Genomic DNA, 24,369 nt, shown 5'->3' with positions numbered 1-24,369 from the left:
AAAGCCACCTTTAGTTCACTTTAAAACGGTAAATTTTATGTTATAGGAATTTTATCTCAGTAAAAAGAAAAATCAGAGTGGAGCAGAGGGCAGGTAGTTCATTTGCCTAGTTAGCCCTTTACCTGATCCTACACTCCATACTGCTCAAAGGCACGCAGCTCCAGAGGCAAAGATTCAACTCAAGCAACACAAAGGGGAAGGAAGCCTGTGCTGAGGGTACTGAGGCTGGGCCTAGGAGCCCAGGAGAGAGTATCAGCCCAACTGGACAGATTCACCGTCTGTGCAGGATGAGATCCCAGAGCCCCACAGACCTCCGTGTCAGGGCACATCAACCTACTCCCCTTGGCCTTCAATGTCTACAATCATACAGATGATTTTTTACATCCCTATAAGGAAGCCTCTGAGAAGGCAATGGCAACCCACTCCAGTACTCTCGCCTGGGAAATCCCATGGACGGAGGAGCCTGGTAGGCTGCAGTCCATGGGGTTGCTAAGGGCATGACTGAGCGACTTTACTTTCACTTTTCACTTTCATGCATCAGAGAAGGAAATGGCAACCCACTCCAGTGTTCTTGCCTGGAGAATCCCAGGGACAGAGGAGCCTAGTGGGCTGCCATCTATAGGGTCACACAGAGCTGGACACGACTGAAGCGACTTAGCAGAAGCAGTAGCAGTAAGGAAGCCTGGGGCTTCCCAGGTGGCTCACTGATAAAGAATCTGCCTACCAATGCAAGAGACACAGGTTCAAAGCCTGGGTCAGGACTTCAGTATTCTTGCCTGGGAAATCCCATGGACAGCAGAGCCTGGCAGGCTACCTACACTCCATGGGGTCGCAAAGAGTCATACACGACTTAGTGACAAAACAACAACAAGGAAGCCTGAGGCACTGCTACCAAAGACAGACTTATTTAGATTTATATAAAATACTTACTAACACGGGAAACCAGACATATTAGGATTTTCCCCAATATCTGAGAACAGGCAAAACATTAAATTGACCAGAAAATCAATGTAATGAAATCATTCTACTTCTCAAGCTTTCTAGATAACACAGACTTTATGTACCTCCTGGAGAGACAGACAAATAAATATTTGTATTTTGAATTAAACTTCCACATTTTGCTAAAAAGAAACTTAAAACTAAAAGTGAGGATCCCATCACTAACAGAGTATCCTTCACCTCAAAAGTTTAACAAAATGAAAAACCCAGGGAGTTTGAGAGAGAGCTGATGACTTAAAAAGATAATTTTATGTAATGTCCTTTTAATCAGTAACTTGATCATGAAATTTAAAAGTCCCTTATTTATTTCAAAATAAGTTGACCCAAGGTTTACATTTCACTTTGTGATCAAAAATATTTTTTAGAGTTGTTTAAAAATGCTTTGGACGAAGTGATGATATTGCTTTGGCTGTCAACCAGAAACCATTTCCTAAGCTATACCTAGAAGCACAGGAGCTTTAGTGGTGGAATATGGGGAAAAATTAAAAATAACCTTTAGCTTACTTAGCCTGCTGTAAAAGAATGCTGAAACCATCCCTTTCAGAAAGGATTACTTTGTAAAGATACATTCAATTTAAAGGTCTTAAAGTATCCTAGAAAAAACAAATCTTAAAAAAAAAAAACCAATAGTATCAATCAACAGTTATTTTCCTTGTTTCAACTGTATGTAAGCCAATATACCATAATATCAACCAATATACTAAGTGTAGGAATGATGCCATTAACACTGACTGCAAAAAGTGTTTTTGCTGCTCAATATTCTAGCTTTCATTCAAACTGCTTTCACATATAAACTACATTCAACAACATTAACTTGAAATCTTAAAGTTAAAAAAATGCAATATTGTAAATAATGCATAAGAAAATAAGATTGCAAAGAAAGTATGCATATACTCTATACTCGTATATAACTTTGTCAGATTATTTAAATATATACACTAAGGACACAGTATACTATTAACTTTCAATGCAAAAACTACTATGAAGTTTTTATTTTGCGATCAACATCTACTAAAAAATGGTTTTCAAAAATACACCCTATGACCTAGCAATCCCATTCTTAGAAACCTATCTTACAGAATAACAGCATTGCCAATTATGCATTACATACAATTCTCAGTCCAACACTACTTAAAATATTGAAAGGTTATAAAATTGGATTCATAATACTGAAACTTTTTCCAAACTAATCTATAGAGTCAGTGCAATCCCAATTCAATTCTCTGTACATGTGCTTTTTGTTGTTGTTGTCAGTGTTGTGTTTTGAGTTTGTTTTTTTAAGACTTGAAAATCTGATTCTAAAATTTACATGAAATTTATATGGGAAGGTATAGGAATAACTAAGACATTCCAGAAGAACAAGGCAGTGCTATGGACTGAATGTTTGGGCCCTAAACCCCAGTGATATCTGGTGATGGTACTTGGAGGCAAAGCCTTTGGGAGGTAATTAGAGTTAGATGAGGTAAAAAGAGTGGGACCTCTATGATGAGATTACTGCCCTTACAAAAAGTGAAAGACAAAGACAGCGGGCTCCCTACTCCTCCATTTCTCCCTAGGTGCATGCAACAACGAAAAGTTATGCTGGGACATAATGAGAAGATAGCTGTGTGCATCTCAGGAAGAGGGTCCTCACCAGATACTGAATCTGTTGGCACCTTGATCTTGGGCTGCCCAGCCTCCAGAATTCTGAGAAATAGATGTCTGTTGTTTAAGCCAGCAATCTACAAAATTTTGGTTTTAAAACCAAGACAGGGAAGACCTGCTCTACACTGAAGGCAAGATTTAATATAAAATAGTTATGAAGACAATACGGGAACAAGTCAAAGACAAAGCAAACAGGAGAAGAGAAAATAGAGTCCAGAAACAAATCCACTCAAATATGGACACAGTTTCTGGTAGCACAGTAGAGCAGTGTGGAAAGAATCAAACAACTGGATAGCTACAGGGGGAGAAGGGTGGTAGTGAAACTTGATCCCTACCTCATACCATATTGAAAAAACTCATTTCCAAGCAGAGTATAGATTCAAATGTGAAAGGTAAAACAGGATAACACAGGCAAATACTCTCAAGGATAAGAAAAGAATACTGTAATAAGAAATGAAAAACACTAGACATAAAATAAAATATTGATAAATTGGACTACATTACAACTAAGAACTTCTGTTCAAAGGACACCATTAAGAGAATAAAAGGCAAGAGACAGAAAGGAAGTAGATATCTACAAGGCATATATCCAATTAAAAAAACTCCTATCCATACTGTACAAAAAAGAACTCCTACAAATCAATAAAACAAAGATAAACCAACAGAAAAATGAGCAAGAGCCTGAAATAAGCACTTCACAAAAGAAGTTATCAATACACAGATGAAAAATGCTCAGTCCCATTAGATGAAATACACAGATGAAAAATGCTCAATCTTATCAGTCATCAGAGAAATGCAAATTAGAACTGCAACAAGAGAACATTACATAGCCACCAGAACAGCTGAAATGAAAGACAACTTTCATAAACTCCTGGTAGGAAGGTACAGTTCTACAACTATCCTGAAAAAGACCACAGGCATCAGCTTCCAAAGTGTTAACCTACATATACACTTTAACCCGGTGGCTCTCTTCCTGTAAGTGGGCAGCGAGAGAAGTGCACAAGACTCTTCACAGCAGCACAATTTGAAATAGCCAAAAATTAGGCAACCCACAGTTTAACTATAATGTTTACGACAGAAACCATACTTAAGAGGTACTATTTAGAAAAAGCAGCAGCAGCAGCAGCATATATCAAAAGGGCAGGACGACGGTACTCTTCTGTAGGGGAGGGAGGAAGCACTACAGTGCCAGCAGTTTGCCTCTTCTTGACCTGATGGTGGCCACACGGGGATTCACTTCATAAAAATCCACTGATGTGTGCACTTTGTTTTACCCTATTTTCTGTACTTCTGGGACTCTTACAATCCTTCACAGAAAGAAAAAATATTGGAAAAAATCTAATCTGAGCTATGGTGCCAGCTGCATGTCACTTGGAATCAGTAGTTACTTCAGTGCTTCCAATCATAATCTGAAAATATGGGACTTCTCCCCGCATAATGCTGAACAAATTGTTAGCACATCATTCTGAAAATTTCAAATATTAAAGGCAAAGTACATTATCCTCTCAAATTAAGATATATAAAGAAAACACACTTTATAAAAGCAAAATTACTATTAGCAAAAAAAAGTTACTAAAAAAAGATCTAGGAATTAAATAATTGACATGTCAAAAAAATTTCCCATTTTTCTTATAAACAGAAGCATAATAAGCTTCTTGTAAGTTTATTAAGGAAGAAATTCTAAACTTACCTCTCTGTTGGGTGTACCCTCATCAAGTGACTCTGTAAATGAAGACGTCCTGCTCCTGGTTCTCGTTGGTGTTGAAGAACTGGAGGAAGCCTAGATTAAAAGATTATTGCACAAATTAGAAAGACTACACTCATGAGCACACGACATACTATATAGTCCTTTCTCACAGTACATGCCCAAAGAACCCAGTAAAAGGAAGGAAAAGAGCAAATACATGGAAAATGAAAAAAGGTAAGTGAAACGTCATCAACTAGCAGACCCAGGCTACCCACTGGGTCCTTGGTCTGATTCTGCTACCAACTTGAACTATGACCTTCACTAAATTAACTTTCTGAATGCTAAAATAAACCTCAAAATAAGGTTGTGATGATAAAATTATTTTATTAGGGGAGACTGAAACCAGGTGAGAAGTATATGAAAACTTTCTATACTATCTTTGCAGCTTTCCTATAAATCAAAATTATTCCAAGTTCATTAAAAGCAAGTTTGTCAATTCAATTGTGAAAGTGCCTTCCAGCTCTAATATTCAATTATAATGACCTGTGGAGGTAAATATGTCTCTAGTCAAAGGTCTTACTTTGAGAATACTGTGCACACCACAGCCCAGTACTGAGATGCCAGTCCATTAGTTCTGTGAAGGACTTCAAGACTCCTACAATCCTTAGTACAAAAACGCATAGGATAAACGTAAACAAGAAGCTCCAAATTGAAACTAGAGCCTGAGGTCCACTCTAAGGTGAGCTAAAAACAGTCCTAAAAATATAAAACCAACATTTCAAGATGCCCTCTCATCCATAACAAGATAGGCCTTAACCCATCTACACAAAAAATAACGTCTCGATGTCTTACCCTTTTGTAGTCTGTATAGCACCACATAAATAAAAAGTACTTAGTAAATATTTGTTAAAATAAATGAACAAATGGAACATCCATCTGTCAAGTCAGCGTGTGCTGCTGTGTCTATGCTGGAACAGAGAGGTCACAAGAAACTGTGTACACACACACATATGTACATATTCAGTGTACGATTAAGTTTAACATTTCTAATCAACACAAACTCAGTAAATGGTGCTGGGACAAATGGCCATCCATATGGGGGAACAAAATCACTCAGACCTTTAGTTTATACTTAAGCTATATTAAAGATTTAAATGATTTCTGGACTTCCCTGGTGGTCCAGAGGTTAAAATTCCTCACTTCCACTGCAGGGAACTGCAAATCCCGCAGTCCTCTGATTGGGGAACTAAGAGCTGAATAAAACATATTTTTATGTCAGAAGCAGAAATCAAAAGGAACAGTTTAATTGGGAGGAGGAGAAAACATCAACAAAATGTGACAAAAGTTAAATAAACTCTTTTTCTAAAAAGCTCTTATAAGTACTTAAGTCTGAACTCCAAAAACTCACCAACCTAGTCTTCTTTTCATCTAGGGCAGGTGACCTGAGCTCGCCCGGTGAACACACCCACATGAGACTCTGAGTCATATATGGGCGGTATGAGAAAACAGACATGCAAAATTAATAAAGCTCGGCAGCTGGTGAGCAGGGAGACGCAGAGCTTGCTGCAGTCACACACAAGAGCTGTGCATGCGAGAAGCAGTGCCCCAGACTGAGGCGGCTGCAACATTCTTAGTGCTGTCCCCCAGCTTGGCTGAGCAAAGCCATCAGCCCAGACTTTCAGGCCCTCCTTAAAATTCTGTAAGTCACCAACTATTTATTCATCAACAGATCCCTTTTCTGCTTAACTAGCTGAGCTGAGTTCTGTTGCTTACAACTCAGAATTCCAACACACACATACCTTCTAAAAGATGAACCAGAAAAATCAACACATGATAGAAGGAATGTGCAGAGGGTACCTTAAGGGACTCAACCAAGGCAAAAAACAGGAAGAGTAAGGCCTCAAAATTTTAAACAACAAAATAGTTGAATGTGAAATAAAGTTGAAGCCTTATCAATGTTTTAGAAGGCAAAGGAGAAAAGGAAAGATATACACATCTGAATGCAGAGTTCCAAAGAACAGCAAAGAGAGATAAGAAAGCCTTCCTCAGTGATCAATGCAAAGAAATAAAGGAAAACAATAGAATGGGAAAGTCTAGAGATCTCTTCAAGAAAATTAGAGATACCAACAGAACATTTCATGCAAAGATGGGCACAATACAGGACAGAAATGGTATGGACCTAACAGAAGCAGAAGATATTAAGAAGAGGCGGCAAGAATACACAGAAGAACTACACAAAAAAGATCTTCACCACCCAGATGATAACGATGGTGTGATCACCAACCTAGAGCCAGACATCCTGGAATGCGAAGTCAAGCGGGCCTTAGGAAGCGTCACTATGAACAAAGCTAGTGGAAGTGACGGAATTCCAGTTGAGCTATTTCAAATCCTGAAAGATGATGCTGTGAAAGTGCTGCCCTCAATATGCCAGCAAATTTGGAAAACTCAGCAGTGGCCACAGGACTGGAAAAGGTCAGTTTTCATTCTAATCCCAAAGAAAGGCAATGCCAAAGAATGCTCAAACTACCGCACAATTGCACTCATCTCACACACTGGCAAAGTAATGCTCAAAATTCTCCAAGCCAGGCTTCAACAGTACATGAACCGTGAACTTCCAGATGTTCAAGGGATTTAGAAATTGGAAGAGGGCTTAGATAAGGGAGAGTAACCAGAGATCAAATTGCCAACATCTGCCAGATCTTCAAAAAAGCAAGAGAGCTTCAGAAAAATATCTACTTCTGCTTTATTGACTATGCCAAAGCCTTATTGTATGGACCACAACAAACTCTGGAAAATTCTTAGAGTTGGAAATACCAGACCACCTGACCTGCCTTTTGAGAAATCTGTATGCAGGTCAAGAAGCAACAGTTAGAACTGGACATGGAACAGCAGACTGGTTAGAAATTGGGGAAGGAGTGTGTCAAGGCTGGATATTGTCACCCTGCCTATTTGAGTTATACACAGAGTACATCATGAGAAACGCTGGACTGGATGAAGCACAAGCTGGAATCAAGACTGCCAGGAGAAATATCAATAACCTCGGATACGCAGATGACACTACCCTTACGGCAGAAAGAAGAACTAAAGAGCCTCTTGATGAAAGTGAAAGAGGAGAGTGAAAAAGTTGGCTTAAAACTCAACATTCAGAAATCTAAGATCATGGCATCTGGTCCCATCACTTCATGGCAAATAGATGGGAGAACAGTGGGAATAGTGACAGACTTTATTTTCTTGGGCTCCAAAATCACTGCAGATGGTTATTGCAGCCATGAAATTACAAGATGCTTGCTCTTTGGAAGGAAAGTTATGACCAACCTAGATAGCATATTGAAAAGCAGAGACATTATTTTGCCAACAAAGGTCCGTCTAGTCAAAGCTATGGTTTCTCCAGTGGTCATGTACGGATATGAGAGTTGGACTGTGAAGAAAGCTGAGTGATGGAGAATTGATGCTTTTGAACTGTGGTGTTTGAGAAGACTCTTGAGAGTCCCTTGCATTGCAAGGAGATCCAACCAGTCCATCCTAAAGGAAACCAGTCCTGAATATTCACTGGAAGGACTGATGCTGAAGCTGAAACTCCAATACTTTGGCCACCTTATGCGAAGAACTGACTCATTTGACAAGACCCTGATGGTGGGAAAGAGTGAAGGCAGGAGGAGAAGGGGACAACAGAGGATGAGATGGCTGGATGGCATCACTGACTCAATGGATTTGAGTTTGAATGAACTCTGGGAGCTGGTGATGGACAGGGAGGCCTGACGTGCTGCGAATCATGGGGTCACAAAGAGTCAGACACAACTGAGAGACTGAACTGAACTGAGAAAACTTACATGTGCTTCTGTGTGCTTAGTCACTCAGTCGTGTCCGACTCTCTGCGGCCCATGGACTGTAGCCCTGCCCAGCTCCTCTGTCCATGGAATTTTCGAGTAAAGAATACTGGAACGGGTTGCCATCTCCTTCTCCAAGGGATCTTCCTGAACCAGGGATCCAACCCATATTTCTTGTGTTTCCAGCACTGGCAGGTAGATTCTTTACCACCAGCACCACCTGGGAAGCCCCCAAAAAATGTATGACTAGAAGCCAACACTGTGTTTAGAAAATGGGAAAGGAAAGCAGTCACTGGACAGTGTTTACCCAGGACTGAAACTAAATCACAAATATTCAGAGCACTTCAGAAATAATTCTCACTGAGGTTGAGGGAAACGTAATAACCCTTCCCACCCATAGCCATGAATTTCAACTCATACCAGCTTCAAAGACTCTAGATGTTTCAAACATTACCAATAAGACTGGGAGAAGCTCCATTTGTATCTCCTTTTATATGGTTATATGTAGTATCTCCTTTAATAAAACGGCTATTGAGAGGGCAAAAGTTAGGAAAGTATTTAGTTTTATTAGGCCACAGGAAGTAACTCATAGTCAACCCTCTCTGCCGTGATTCCAACATCTCCAAAAAATTTGGGGGTTAATAATTCAGCTTTCCAAATAGTCAGATGCCAAGAAAGGGCTACTCCAGACAAGGATCTCCAAATCACTTGAAAAGTACACCTCTACTGTGAAACTTAATTGGCACAATGATTTCTCATATGAGCCTAATCTTTAACTGGAGCCTCATCAGCTCTGGAAAAATCAGCAAAATCAAATGTTGGGGTTTATGAAGTTAAAGTATAGATTCTAACACACACTGCCCTCAGAAAAGTAGTACCACATGGCCAAGCTTGGCCTGATGGTTTGTAGGTCTTCCTCTGGAGTTGCAAAAGTAGGAATCAAATGAGGGAATAGATGTGACTGCAAAGTATGAAAATATGCAAAAAAACCAACTAACTGTATTTGAGTATTTATCCCAAAGTCTTGCATCTTTAACAGCTATCCTCACTTTAAAATATGTAAGAATTTACATTCCTTCAAACTAAATTTGTTCTAATTAATCCTCACAGCCATGAGAAATCTGAAGACAGATGTCTAAGCTGTTTTTCAAGAAACCTGATGGTTATATCCAGGCTCACAATATTTTTATTGCCAACTGAATATTAATTGACCATAGCCCTCAACTTCATTATAAGAAAAAAAAATTTTAGTCACCGTGGTACTCAGAATTCGAAGATGACCCAAAATCACCCTCACCTTGCAAATATGTGGTATCATTGCCCTGATGATCTTACCTTTCAGAGCAAAAAGGATTTTGCAGGTATATTTAAGATTACTACTCAGTTGACTCTAAGTTAACTCAGAGAAAGGAGACTATCTGAATGGGATCAACCTAATCACACAAGCCCTTCAAATGAGTCCTGAGTCCAGAGTCCAGAGTCCAGCGGTGCGGCAGCAAGCAAAGAGGTACTCCTGCAACCCTGAAGGAAAGCCAAGGCCTGTGAGGGTCAAGTGGTGAGGAACTGTGGGCAGCACTAGCTGCAAAAGACAGTGAGAAATAAGGACCTGTGTCCCACAGCCACAACTGCATGAGCATGGACCAGGATCCTCATGGCCAGTGAGAACACAATGTGGACAGCAACTTGATCTTAGTCTTGGGAGGCCCGAGCACAGAAGCCAGTCATGCCATGCCAGACTTCTGACACACAGGCTGTGAAACAGTAACTGGGTTATTAGGCAGTAAGGTTGTGGTGATGTGTTGTTACTCAACATCAGGAAACTAACGCAGTCACCTTTAAGAACAGTAGCCTTAAGATTTAACCATCTTGAATTTATAACTTTAGATATCTGTATCTATCTGACAATTCAGCTGTCTTGAATATGGTAGCTCTTTATAGGAAAACTCTCAGATAATAGAGCCCAAATGGAATAAACTTTGATTAACATAGTTTTGACTAACATAGAATTTCTCAGTAATACAAATATCTAAAATTTGTGTTGTTATCTTTAGAGTGTGCTGTTCAGCCTAAGATTAATGCTTTTCAATGTCTAATTTTTTTGGTATAGTTAAAATATATTAGATACATTTGATGTAATAGAGATTTAAGAGTTAGCAGCTACATTTATTAACATTATCTTATACAGACAGCATGGTATGGTGAAAGCACTTTGGCTGGGTTGTGGAATCAGTTAGAGGGTGGGGATCAACTTTTTTTTTTTTTTAATGAAGGAAATATTTTGGGTCAAAATATGGCATCTTATGTCGTAAAGATGAAGATTCTATAAAACTTTTGTCTTAGAAGTGTCTGTGCAAAAAGAATGGTATTGTTGTTTAACTGCTGGTCCCAGTGAAAAAAATTTGAGAAACAGTGATCCAGAGAGTACCGGGGAAGATGAGGGACTCAGAAGAACTGCACGCTAGCCCAGATCTTGCAGCGTGCACCCTGATCCAGCCACATAAGCATTCTCAGCTTTTCACTTTCTTGTCAGGAAATTGGGGATAACTGTCCTCCATACCTCCATCTGTTTCAGCCTGTTACTAGTTTAGAAACTAGATAACTACATCTAATAGAATTGCAGACAAAATAAACATAAGGAAATTCTAAATGAGGGATTTTTTTTAACTGTCTTTATTAATAACTTACATTAATTATGGATTATTAAGTTAGTGACATTAAAATTTTGGCTGCCCAGAAGCCTTTTGACATTACTTACTTCTCAAATTATAGCCCAAGTAGACGAATGGCATTCTTACACAAGCCTAACATCTGGCTTCATTTCTCCCCGCCAGACCCACGAGTAACCAAATCACAGCAAGGACACAGTCACAGACTCCTCCTCACCATGTACTCCTGAAAGTCTCTGCCAATCTACCTGACACCCCAGCTATAAAGGAATGCCAAAGTAACCTGGAGTTAATATGTCACATAAGCTTTTATCTACTAGTTACAAAATTATTAGAACTTTCCATCATGTCTTTAGTAAAGTACCTTCTACATCCTGATGTCCAAACAGTAGTGCCAGAAATCAAATATTACTGCTTATGTTATAAATGTTCACCTCTCAAAAACAGCCCTTTAATATAGTGAAGTCCACTCATTCAAAAGTAATTTAAGGAGACTTCTGGTTAAAAATACGGTAGGTGAACCAAAGTTTCTTATTTTTCTCTCCCCTGAAAAGAATTGGGGCTTCCCTGGTGGCTCAGTGGGTAAGAATCCACCTGCAATGCAGGAGACAGCCTACGATGCGGGAGACCTGGATTCAATCCCTGGGTCAGGAAGATTCCCTGAAGAAGGAAATGGCAGCCCACTCCAGTATGCTTGCCATGGGAAATCCCATGGACAGAAGAGAAGAGCCTGGAGGGCTACAGTCCATGGAGTTGCAAGAGTTGGACATGACTTAGCAACTAAAACACCACCCAAAGAGTTAAATTTCAACCAATTTTCAGAAGAATGGGTGTGGACGAAAGAATACTAAAGTGATAATACAGCTGCTGCTACTGCTGCTGCTGCTAAGTCGCTTCAGTCGTGTCCGACTCCGTGCGATCCCATAGACAGCAGCCCACCAGGCTCCCCCATCCCTGGGATTCCCCAGGCAAGAACACTGGAGTGGGTTGCCATTTCCCTCTCCAATGCATGAAAGTGAAAAGTGAGAGTGAAGTCGCTCAGTCATGTCCGATTCCCAGCGACCCCATGGACTGCAGCCCACCAGGCTCCTCCGCCCATGGGATTTTCCAGGCAAGAGTACTGGAGTGGGGTGTCATTGCCTTCTCCGATAATACAGCTGAGGATACTACAATCCCATGGAGAAGGGAACACTGATAAGAAGCAAGCCTATTTTCATCTCCAGAGCCCTAAAAAGATTTAAGACTTCAAAGTTACAATGCAAGTTATAATGAAGAAGTTCAGAGGCAGGACCAAAATCAGAAAAATTGGTTGAAAGATCCCCATGTCCCTGGTCCCACCTTACATAGCCTCTGAAAAACCAAAGGTTTATTTTTCTGGAGCCATTTCAGCTCCAACCTGGATGAAACCAAGCACAGTAAGACAGGAGTGAAGGGCAAAGTGTGTGACTAAAGCTAGAGGGACTAATTAGGTGATATTCTGCACAGTGAACAGTGGAACCTCCAGCACAATGCTTCCGAAGCAGCTCGGCTTATAACCTGGCACCCCCTGCCCAAAAAACAAAAGGCTTCACTGAAGAAATCAAATGACATCTTAAAGATCTCAGGTTATCAACAGGTAGATATTTCTCCCGATAATAAAGCCAATTGCAGCCTATCACCCAGCAGGGAATCCCAGTGTTGACCACATGATACTTCTAGATAGCATCAGATTTTTAGTGTCCTGCCTTTAAATATGGATACCCCAGAGCAGTCAGTAAAGAAAATTTCCAATGTAAGAGCCAACAACAACAAAATCCACCAAAAAAAAAAATTAAAAGAAAACTTCAAAGCAAAAGAAAAAAATCAGAGCTATAAAAGATATATCAGCGGACTTCTCTGGTGGTCCCGTGGCTAGGACGCCACACTCCCAATCAAAGGGACCCAAGTCTGATCCCTGGTCAGAGAGCTGGATCCCACATGCTGCAAATAAAGATCCCACATGCCACAAGGAAGACCTGGTGCAGCCAAAATAAATAATTTTTTTTTAATGTTAAAGATATATCAGTATAGCAAGAGCAATGCTATGAAAAAGCAAAAGACAAAAATAGCCTTTGGAAAATTTAAAAACAGAGTAGGAAAAATTACAAATTCAACTGAAAACTAACATTGTAAATTAACCATACTTCAAAAAATAAAGAAAACAAAAAACTCATTGAACAGTTAGATACATTGAAGCAAACTCTCAAAAATAGGACAAAAAAAGGAACTTCCCTGTGGTCCAGTGGTAAGACCCCACACTTCCACTGCAAATAAAACAAAAAACAAATCAATAAATTAAAATAGACCATGAAGAGTAAAAAATAATAAATAAGAGACTCTATCCTGAAGGTACAAAAACTAACTGGTCTTCCAGAATAGAAGAGAAAAAACAAAGGAGAGGGTATTATCAATGAAATAATATCTAAAATTCTCCAAGAATTTAAGCACAGGAGTCACCATACTTAGTGAAGCACAATGCAAAAATAAATCTACACAAAGGCATGTTCACCATAAAATTTCAGAAAACAAGAGAAGATCCTAAAGTCTCCAGAAAGAACACAGAGGACAGAGCTGGGAGGCTGGAGGAGACAGTGTGTTTTGTTTTGTTTTAGCATAACAGTCTTTTAGCAGGACTTTATCTTTTAAAACTACAGAATGTATTACTTTGATAAAAATAAAAGCAAAATTTCATTTTAAATGTTTATTTAAAAATCATGAGTATCTAATATATCCAGTAAAAGGTACCCCATATGATTTAAAAGCATAATACACAGATTAAAAGATGATCTATTTCTCATCCTAAATTTCATCCAACAGTTGATAACAAATCATAAGTGAACTGATGTTATTCCCAACATTTCAGACACTAGATACTGTTAACATCATCCATGCTAACTTAGCCAAATAACTCTATAAAATAAATAAAATAGAAAAATCAGACATCTTTACTAATCTAAGAAATATGCATTTGTTAAGAATTCATAATTTAAAAGACAAATATTTAAGATAAATGCATGTTTATGCAGAGTGGTATTAGGTTTCCAGTACAAGAATGCAGACTGAACACTGTTTACTTCTCTTCCTCCCAAAAACCCACTGAAATGAAGGATTGAAAAAAAAAAGTAGAAAAGCAGATTAACTAAAACTCTAGAACAAGAGAGGGAAAATCATAAGTAAAAAGAACAAATTTTTGAAGAATAAAGGCAAAAGGATTCTAATTGGTGGGGAAGTCAGGGCAATGAAGCCATAACTCCAAACATACACAGAAGGCAGCTCTGGGAGAGGCAAAAGATACTTATTGCAACAGGGGGGCGGGGGAAATCAGCTTTATACACTAGAACGGGATATCACTACTCTCAGGAACGTGTCTCACGTCTGTGAAACAAACAGCTACACAGGGTCAGCCTCCTTCAACCCAAACACTTCACCAGACAAAAGAAACAGCCAAATACAATGAGTAACACCTTGGAGGAGTTAGCGCTCCAACTGCAGAGGCTGGCACCATACAGCAGCAGGGTAACAACACACCCCAGCTTCACCACAGCAATCACGGCCCTGCCCAGTCCACGTCAGTTTAAGTTTCAAGATAATTACCAGTGTGCCCATTCATTAAGAATGTTTGGATAATAAATCACCCACCTGGTCTTCATAAATATAAACCAACAACTAATAAAAACAAGACATTTTTCTCAAAAAAAGAAAAACAATATGACCAGTATGAATACATACAAGTATAACAACCTAGAACAATTGATAGATCAAGGAACAGACTTTAAATATGCATGTATACATAACACATAACATCCTGGGAGAGTTTTGAGAAGCTCTGCTGCTGCTGCTGCTAAAAAAAAAAAAAAAAAAACTAAAAGTACTGTGGTTAAGAGAATGGGCTTTAGAGCAAGACTGCCTGGGTTCATATCTCAGCTTTATCACTGAGTTGTGTGGTACTAGCTGTCTACACAGACAAGTTACTTAACCTCCCTTGGCCTCAATTTCTTATCTGTAAAATGAGGATAATAAAAATCCATACCTTTTATTATTTCATGTATTAATTTAGATAATACATGCAATGCACCAAGAAAACACCTAGGTAATAATAACTACCCAAGTTGACTAGTGTTAATTTGTGGAAATTAAATGTGATGACCAGAATAAATTCAATAGAAGCAGCTGAAATAAAAATCTGAAATCTATCAAAGCAATAGAATAAAAAGGAAAAAAGGAATATTTCAAAAGAGGGGAAAAGCATATACAGAGAATTTATTTAGAAAGATTAATAAGATTTTAAAAATAAAGAAAAGGGGGAGACTAAAAAAAAAAGCAAAGAAGAAAACTAGACATTTTTTAGCATCAAAGAAAAAGAAAAAAGATTCAAAGATCAAGTTAGCCACCAATACAGAAAAAAACAAGTTTGAATTAGACTTTTCATTTGCACACAGGATGCTACAGCATATGCTATGCTATGCTATGCTATGCTATGCTAAGTCACTTCAGTCGTGTCCAACTCTGTGCGACCCCATAGACGGCAGCCCACCAGGCTCCCCCGTCCCTGGGATTCTCCAGGCAAGAACACTGGAATGGGCTGCCAGAGCATAAGGGAGAAATAAAGCCAACAGCCTGAGGGAAATTTTTCAACCTAGAATTTTATAGCTAGTCAAGTAAATGTTTACGTAAATGAAAACATCTTCCTAATATTTTGTGATTTAGGAGGTAAAGAAACTAAATGGTTAGTTAAAATCCTGTATTTTTAACAACACATTAACTGAAGTTCTACATCAAAGTTTCCAGTCTTGCTTTCTCACCTGGGCCCAGGAGGATGCTTCTGAATTTGCTCACAGCTTCAGTGGGATGTAAAGTTATATATAATTTGCATCTATGTCTTAAGGTCTTTGAATATCACAATAAGCTCAAGAGACAAAGCTTCTCTCAGAAGTTTTTCCTCCAGTTTTTCCTATCAAACTAAGAGGCAGATGAAAGAACTTTGTACGGCCCTTACCCTATTCAAGTTTCACACTGATTTTTTAAATTACATAAACAAGAACTGTTCTATTACTTAAAATATAAGAACTTAATGTATATTCTATACAAAGCAATAGAAATAGCCACTATATGCTCCCTGATCAAAATACAGATTTAACACTCAAGACACTCTGATTCTTCTGATCTAAATGTTTCTCTCTGGGAGCTATGCTTTTTAGATTGAGGATAATCATTTTGCCAAGCGACATTTATAAAAAAGACTACGTTCCTTCAGAAAGGGACTCTTTTCCCTGCTTGTGAAATTTTTTTTTATTCCTATTACACAAACTATTATTTTGAGACCCCACTCTAAAAAATTATAATCCTGCAAGTTTGGGGCGAGCCCACATTGTTTTGTTTTTTATTGTGGTAAAGTATACACAACATAAAAATTATCATTTTAAACATTTATAAGTGGACAGTTCAGTGGTATTAATTATACTCACATTGTTGGGCAACCATCAGCACTATCCATCTCCAGAACTTCTTCATCCTCCCAAATTGAAACTCTATCCTCATTAAACAACAATGCCTCGTTTCCCCCTCCTCTCTTCAGCCATAACCACCGTTCTATTTTTTGCCTCTCTGATCTTGACTAATCGAGGTAACTCACACAAGTGGAATCACAAAATAGTCCGTTTGTGCCGCTGCTTTTTATAATTAAGTTTTAGTAATATCTGAGTGAGTGAGTGAGTGAAGTCGCTCAGTCGTGTTCGACTCTTTGCGACCCCTTGGACTGTAACCTACCAGGCTCCTCCGTCCATGGGATTCTCCAGGCAAGAATACTGGAGTGGGTTGCCATTTCCTTCTCCAAGTAATATATGAAAAGGGCTGCAAATGTTAAAACAATATTCTTTTATTCACGGCACTATATACATCCTAACAAATTAGGAAGTATCCTATATTACTCTTTATTAATTTTTATCAAATTTATTCTAAGGATTTTAAAAATCTAAGTATAGATATTTGTTGTTAAAAAATTAAGTGAAACTTGATTTGAAATTGTTTAATTTTATTTTTAAAGTCAGAGTTGACCAAATGTTTACTTAAAATAATATTTGCCAAAGAAGGGTTGAAATAATCTCAGCTCCAAAGAGAAGTGACTGGGGACTACAAAACGGTGTCTTGCATTTATTGAATACTTTCAAAAACTGAAGGAAGCCCAAAGTATTAATATCACAAACACTATCGTTATTACTATTACTGAAAAGTTTTGCAAGTATTGTGATGTAAACGGTTCATTTATCCCAGAATTATCAACACCTGACGACTCACTCTATTTGAAACATACCTGTCAAGCAATATCACCTCTGGAAATCAAGCTAAGAACCAGGAAAGATGTACACAAGGGCCTCCAAAATCTCAAATCAAATGTCTCAATTTGTATTAATGCACTAAAATGCATTAAAGAATCTCTTAGGTACTTGCCCTTATTTTACACAAAATTTTAGAAATTCAGGGTCTTGTCTTGATTTAAAGCCCAAAGCAATTTAAAACCTGGGAGAAGACAGACATTGGGCAGATAGCAAGGGAGGCTACAAAGTAATCAGGAAAACTAGACCAAGAACAAACACATAAATCCTCCTGAGCAGGTAAAAGCAAATTGTCTTTCACACCCCATTAAATTCCTGAGGGTATGGCACCCTCAACACAAAATAATTTATAGTCAAAAAACAAGACATAATATTATAAAAATTCAGGATCCTTTGCATGAGAAAACAAGGACATGTTTTATCTGTTACAAAAAGATTATCCCATCCAAAAATATTTGTTTTGCTTAATTCACACTTGAAAGAAATCCTTAACTCTAAAAATAATAATTCAGAATTTCTCAACTTGAAGGGTTCTGAATAGTTAAGGATCAAGACAAGGAACAGAATCAAGTTTCTATCAGCAACTGATCACTAACAATTTACTTTTGCATTCTGGATAAATATATATATATATCTACTATATATACACACACATATATACTCACTATATATATACACACATATATATACCCACTATATATATACATATATATATCCACTATATATACACACACATATAGTTACTATATATATACAGTCATCAAAAAGGATCGTTTTAAATCTGTACACAAAGTGCCATTTCTTGCTCCACACGCACTGTCTTACCAGAGTAAGACATACGAACTGGGAGCCCTAATGCATTACCTGTAACTAGCCCTTTTACCATGATTCTAAAGACAACCTCAGGTTTCCCAAGTGGTTCAGAAGGTAAAGAATCCGCCTGCCAAAACAGGAGACACAGATTCAATACCTGGGTTGGGAAGATCCCCTGGAGAAGGAAAAGACAACCCACTCCAGTATTCTTGCCTGAAAAATCCCGTGGACAGAGGAGCCTGGCAAGCTACAGTCCATGGGGACGCAAACAAGTGGGACAGGACTTAGCGACTGAACAACAACAAAGACAACCTCCCTTTGTTAAAGATCGATAGTAATTCTTTTTCATGAAAAAAGATAACATGGACAAATAAAGCGCCAGCAGCTTGGAGCATGTCCTTCTTAAACTATTTTCACTATGTCATACTTTCCCCACAAAACTGGGATCACGCTTTACATGCTGTTCTCCAATCTTTTAATACCAGTTAGAGAAAGCCCTTTTTCTCTGTGGGCTCTAACTCTAGCTGTCTGACATCAGCCAAGTTACTTAATTTCTCTGAATCCCATTCCAGGTGTGAAAGATTCTACCTTGTAGATTTATGTGACAATGAAACAAATTACCCAAGCAAAATACCTAGCACAGTAAAAACCTAATAAATATTGGCGTTTTTCTAAGGCTGCAGAATAACCAACCATATGACAAAACTTATCTAACCAATTCTCTACTGCTGAATATTTTTGGCCACATTTTACCTATTAAAAACAACACTGAGGTGAAATTCCATGTGGCTAACTCCGTAACACATCCTGAGTTCTCTTTTAGAATTTTTAGAGGTGGCATCCTGGATCAGTGATACATATACAGTCCCTTAAATTCACTGCTGTGCCTGTTTCCCCACATTTCTCACTTCATTTTATTTTTTCTTTCTTTCTTAAATTAACAGTGTTTTGTAAAATTTTAAAAGCTCACGGTAAATGTAATATATTTAGTATTGAAAGTAATATATTTAGTATCCAAATCTTAATCACTATTTACAATTCCCTTGGGAGAATGAACAAGTTTTCAGTACCATAATATACCTCAACCACTGTTTCACTCTACAGAAGCTTTAAACTCAATTTACAGTTTCAGAATAAATTCAATGCAATAGATTCTTGATTTAGTAGTTATTGGTTGTTAGTTTTTTAAAAGTTATGTAAGATAAATGTTCTGTTTAAAATGTTTTAGAAATGCCTGTCAAGTAGTCAAAACCCAGCTTTTCGTGTAGACACTAAATCTGTTGAGACTCAGAAAAGCTGGGAAGCAATTTAGCAGAAGCCCTCCTCATTGCTGAAAGAACCACGTGCTGCCGGCAACCAAAACACACATTCACAGCTGCTTAGGAGACTGTTTCTGCTTCTTTAAATTAACACTACTAACGCGCCTCCTTTTTCCTGGAAATTGTCATTTCCTGAAGCAACAGCATTCGTGAAAAACAAACATTAACAAGACTCCTGAAGAAGCAGAGCTGCGGACGCGCGCAAGCCCTGCGGGCCCCACAGTGGCCCGCCCCTCCGCCCGTCCCGGATCAACCCAGTTATGCGAAGTGACGAACTCGTGACAGCCTCGGGCACTGGACGCCGGCCACGCCGCCACCTCTCTCGGGTCCAGCGCTTCTGCAAGCAGCCCGGCCAGGAATGGCTCAACCCCTGGCCCTCACGCCTGGACCAGGGTTTGGAATTAAGACTCCGTCACGGGCCAGGGGCCCCTCCGTTAATCAGTCTTGGGTCGGGGATGAGAGAGGGGGACTTCAGTCCAAAGGTCAGATATTACAAGGGATCCTGGTTTTCCCATTCCGCCCTCACTCTTGAGTTGGGGGTCTCGGATGCCTGGGAGAAACCTTCTGTATGGGTCAAAAATCTTGCAAGATCAGAGCTCCTCTCATTCTCAGACCTGGTTGGGCATCAGGGGTAAATTAAGAGGTCAGGTGTCACAAACCCAACCACTCACAACCTACTCTCCAGAACTGAGTTCTGGGATGGGGGGCCGGGGTCAGGACTCACGGAGGACCTGGACCGCCCTGAGCTCATTCCCAGGGAAAGATCTGGGGGAAGCCTCTGGTTGGAAGTCAAGGGTCAGGACAGAACTTCCGCTCCCCTTTGCCCACGAGCCGGTGTCAAGGGTTGTCGGGAACCAGGGGAGCACGGAGGCCATAGTACCTGAGTAGAGGCCAACGCCTGCTGGAGCTGCTGCTGCTCCTCGCTGATCTTTTGCTTCAGTTTCTTGAACATCGCGCAACGCGGGGTCCTGAGGTGGATGAGACCTGGGGGGCGAGTGCTCAGAGAGACCCGGCCGCGGCGGCGGCGGAGGCTTCTCTACACCACAGACCGCGGGGGCCGGGCCTCGCCGCCTCCTCCTTGGGCTCGCGGGCCGGTCGGGACACTCGTCCTGCGGGTGTCGGCGTCGCCGCCGCCGCGTCTCTCTGTTCTGGATGCCACCGGTTGGCCTCGGCCCCCCATCCAGCCCCGGCGGCGGCGGCGGCGGCGACAACGGCAGCAGGTGAGCAGTGAGAACAAGGCGCCTGCGCGGCCTACGTGGAGTTCGGCGGGGGAGCACTACCGAGCGCCGGAGGGGACAAGCTGGAAGTCCAGCCCGCGCATGCGCGCTGCAGGGTCGCTCCCGGAAGGTGCGGGACTCGGCGCTGCCTACCTTCATTGCGCGTAGACATGCCCTCGGAGCCCAGGAGTGGGGTGGTCTGAGCCCTACACTGACACACACCCGGGCTGCGGTGCTGCGAAGTCAGGTGGGGAGGGTGCTGCTTCTCTCAAGGACCGCAAAGCTGACTGTCCCGCCGCAAAAAAGCCTGTTGTGTGGGTGTGAGAAGAAGGGATCCGGGGGACCTGCCGGGGACTGTGATTGACAGTGTGCTTTTGTTCAGTATTTGTGATTTGGATTTTTTGTCTTCAGTATCTCGTATTCCTACTGCTTCCCAGAGTGGCCCTTTTCCCTATGCTGGGCACTTCCAGGGGTCAAGAAGTGCCTGATAGGAAGCTCCCAGGGTTCAGATGTTTCAGGCTGATACAGTTTGGACTTTGCCTGTATATATATAGGCTTCCCAGCCTATATATATATATAGGCTACTGATAATAGAATCCCGCTGCCAACGCAGGAGACTAAGAGAAATGCTTCCGTTCCTGGGTCGGGGAGATTCCCTGGTGGGGGACATGACAACCCACTCCAGTATTCTTAAGAATCCCGTGGACAGAGGAGCCTGGCAGGCTAGTCCATAGGGTCGCAAAGAATCACGGCTGGAGTGACTTAGCGTATGCACGCACAAATGTTGTGCTTCGTTCGTTGGGTAAGTCGTGTCCGACCCTCTGCGACCCCATGGACAGAGCCGCCAGGTCTCCCGCATTGCAGACGAATTCTTCACTAGCTGAGCCACCAGGAAAGCCCAAGAATACTGGAGTGGGTAGCCTATCCCGTCCCCAGGGGAACTTCCCGACCCAGGAATCGAACTAGGGTCTCCTACATTGCAGATGGATTCTTTACCAGCTGAGCTACCCGGGAAGCCCCCATACATACATACATACATACATACATACATATGTAATATATATCGTGAATTTGAGCGAACACCAGGAGATAGTGGAGGGAGAGGAGCCTGGCATGCTTCCGTCCATGAGGTTGCTAAGAGTCGGACACGACTTAGCAACTGAAAAACAAATGTATGTATTAAAATATATAAATTCCTGAAATTGGTGTATTTTCACATATTCCTTCAAAAATCTTTATCATTCTAAGTGCCAGGTCCTTGGTGACCTTTCAGTCCTTGACAGAACAAGTAGACAAAAAAATTGGTAACAATGTAGAAAAGTTGAGTCAGCTAACTTTGCCTTATCTTTTTTTTTTTGATAAGATGAGAAAACTGCAAAACACATGTTCTTTTTGGATACACATGGACCAGTCACCAAGATAGACGATGTGCTAATTCATAATACAGCTTTCAGTTTCAAATATCATATACTGTGTTCTCGGATCACAAAGTAATTAAATTAGAAATCAGTAGCAGAGATATCTAGAAAAATCCCCAAATGTTTGGAAATTATGCTGTGCACATCAAAATAGTTGATGGGCCAAAGAATAAACCACCAGGGAAATTAGAAAATATTTTAGAAGAATGAAAATGAGAACAAAGCTTACCAAAATTTGTGAGGTTCAGCTAACACAGTGCTTAAAAGAAAAATAACAGTATGAGGTGCTTTTATTAGAAAGAAAAAAAGATTGGAAATCAATAATCTACACTTCCACCTTAAGAAGTTTGTAAAAGAAAAAATTAAAAGTGAGTAGAAGGAATGAAATAAAAGATACTGAGCAAAACGTTAATGAAATATAAAACAATAAAGAAGAAAACAACAAAACTAAAATTTGGTTCTTAAAAATGATTAATTGGTAAGCCCCTAGTAAGACTCATGAAGAGAAAGGAAAATACTAGTTATCAATATAAGGAGTTAATGAGTGCTTATCACCACAGATTCTATAGATATGATAAGAGAATACCCGACAAATTATCAAAACATAGATGTCCTTCAGTCAATGAATGGATAAACAAACTGTAGTACCTTTTTACCGTGGAATACTACTCTGACATCTAAAGGACAGAGCACTGACACTCGAAACAACCTGAATGGTTTTCCTTAAAGTTTCACTGAGGGAAATAAATGAGACCCAGAAGAAGTCATACACATACATGAGATACATGACAACCAAGATGGTTGTTCTCTTGCTGTCTGTACAGTACATCCCCTGCTCGACCGGTCTCTATCACACCTACACCCTACTCACATGACTGACCTCCCCTCTTAATCATTGATTTGATCAGTAAATACCTGCATACTTGTCCCAGGGCCCAGCTAGCGATTGTTCTCATCTCTAGATCAGAACCTCACCGCTAAGATAGTTTATCAAAGGGAAGATGATGGACATGCTCCTCTACTGGTTTCCCTGATAACTATGAACCAACTGGAGGTCAATTCCCCCTATGACTGGTAACCTCCCTCTACTCCCCACCACCCCAATAGCAAAGACTAGTGCCATGTCCTGCCGCTCATTACGCGGTGTCGATCCCAGAGCTTACTTCAGCCACATAAAATCCCCCTTGAATTAAACCTATGGTGTCTCTGTTTTGCTGACTCCAGACTCTTTCTTTGGTCTTGAGAGTGGGCAGGTAGAAGGCTTGCAGGCCTGTGAGATGCAGCCCAACAGATTCCATTTATGACATTCTGAAAAGGCAAAGCTATAGGGAGGGAGAAGGGATCTGTGGTTCTAGGAGTTTAGTAGGGCAGGACTGGGATGGGATGGAAGTGGTATTAACTACAAAGGGGCAGGACAAGGGAATCTTTGGGATGATGAAACAGTTTGTAACACAACTATAGTGGTAGACGTACAACTTTGCATGCATTTGTCAAAACCCAGAAAGCTATATACCACAAACACTCAACTTCAGTGCATGAAATGTTCTAATTAAAAAAGCCTGAGGCTCTGAATTTCACCGAAAGTAACACAGTTTGGATGTGGTAGAGGCAGCATCTGAACCCATAGTTTTCATGGCTCTAAAGCCCACGCCCACACTGCCACCCCACACTGCCTCTGGATCCCTTACCACAGAGACATACACTCCCACCGACACTGATTTTTCAATGTTCTCCAATACTTTGCTCCAAAATGATCAACTGATTGATATCCAAGTGTCCTCAACAACATATGTTCTTTCAAAATAAAAAAATTTTATTTTGTACATTGAGAGCACTTATCCACAAATGTGAAAGTGCTACAGCTGTGTTGTTCTTCACATACCAGATTTGTCAACATTTGTAAGGGGTAGCGGGTATATGTGTATATATGGGATACATATGTAGGGGATATATATGTATAACGCACATGAAAGTGAAAGTGTTAGTCACTCAGTCGTGTCAGACCCTTTGTGACCCCATGGACTGTAGCCCACCAGGCTCCTCTGTCCATGGGGTTCTCCAGGCAAGGATACTGAAATTGGTAGCCATCCCCTTCTGCAGGGGATCTTCCCAACCCAGGGACTGAACCCAGGTCTCCTGCATTGCCAGCAGATTCTTTACTGTCTGAGCCACCAGGGAACCCCGTATATCATATATATGCATACACATTTTGGCTGTAGCAAGTGAGAGATCTGGAGTGGACTGAAGTACTTATATTCTTATACTGTTTTAATGAACTTCACAGGAGCACTTTGAAATATGTTTTTAATGTTTACTTTCAAAAGAATATCTTTTGGCTACATTAATTGAAGTTATATAGGCACTGCCCTGGCAGTCTAGTGGTTAAGACTCCATACTTACAATACATAGGGCATAGGTTCAGTCCCTGG

General features: G+C 40.2%; 1 protein-coding gene across 1 annotated transcript in view; it reads right to left on the bottom strand.

The window, feature by feature from the left end:
* The window catches only part of GOLGA4 (golgin A4), a 110,552-nt gene extending 89,694 nt beyond the window's left edge, over positions 1 to 20,858 (bottom strand). The window contains 2 exon segments of the mRNA XM_070359639.1: positions 4,334 to 4,423; positions 20,186 to 20,858. Coding sequence (XP_070215740.1) covers positions 4,334 to 4,423; positions 20,186 to 20,257 — 162 coding nt within the window. The 5' untranslated portion in view covers positions 20,258 to 20,858.
* Positions 20,859 to 24,369: the final 3,511 nt, after the last annotated feature.

This window comes from Bos mutus, chromosome 22, assembly GCF_027580195.1.
Source record: "Bos mutus isolate GX-2022 chromosome 22, NWIPB_WYAK_1.1, whole genome shotgun sequence".
Classification (NCBI taxonomy): Eukaryota; Metazoa; Chordata; class Mammalia; order Artiodactyla; family Bovidae; genus Bos; species Bos mutus.
Note: the sequence above shows the minus strand (reverse complement) of the source record. Positions and strands in the feature narration are given on the sequence as shown.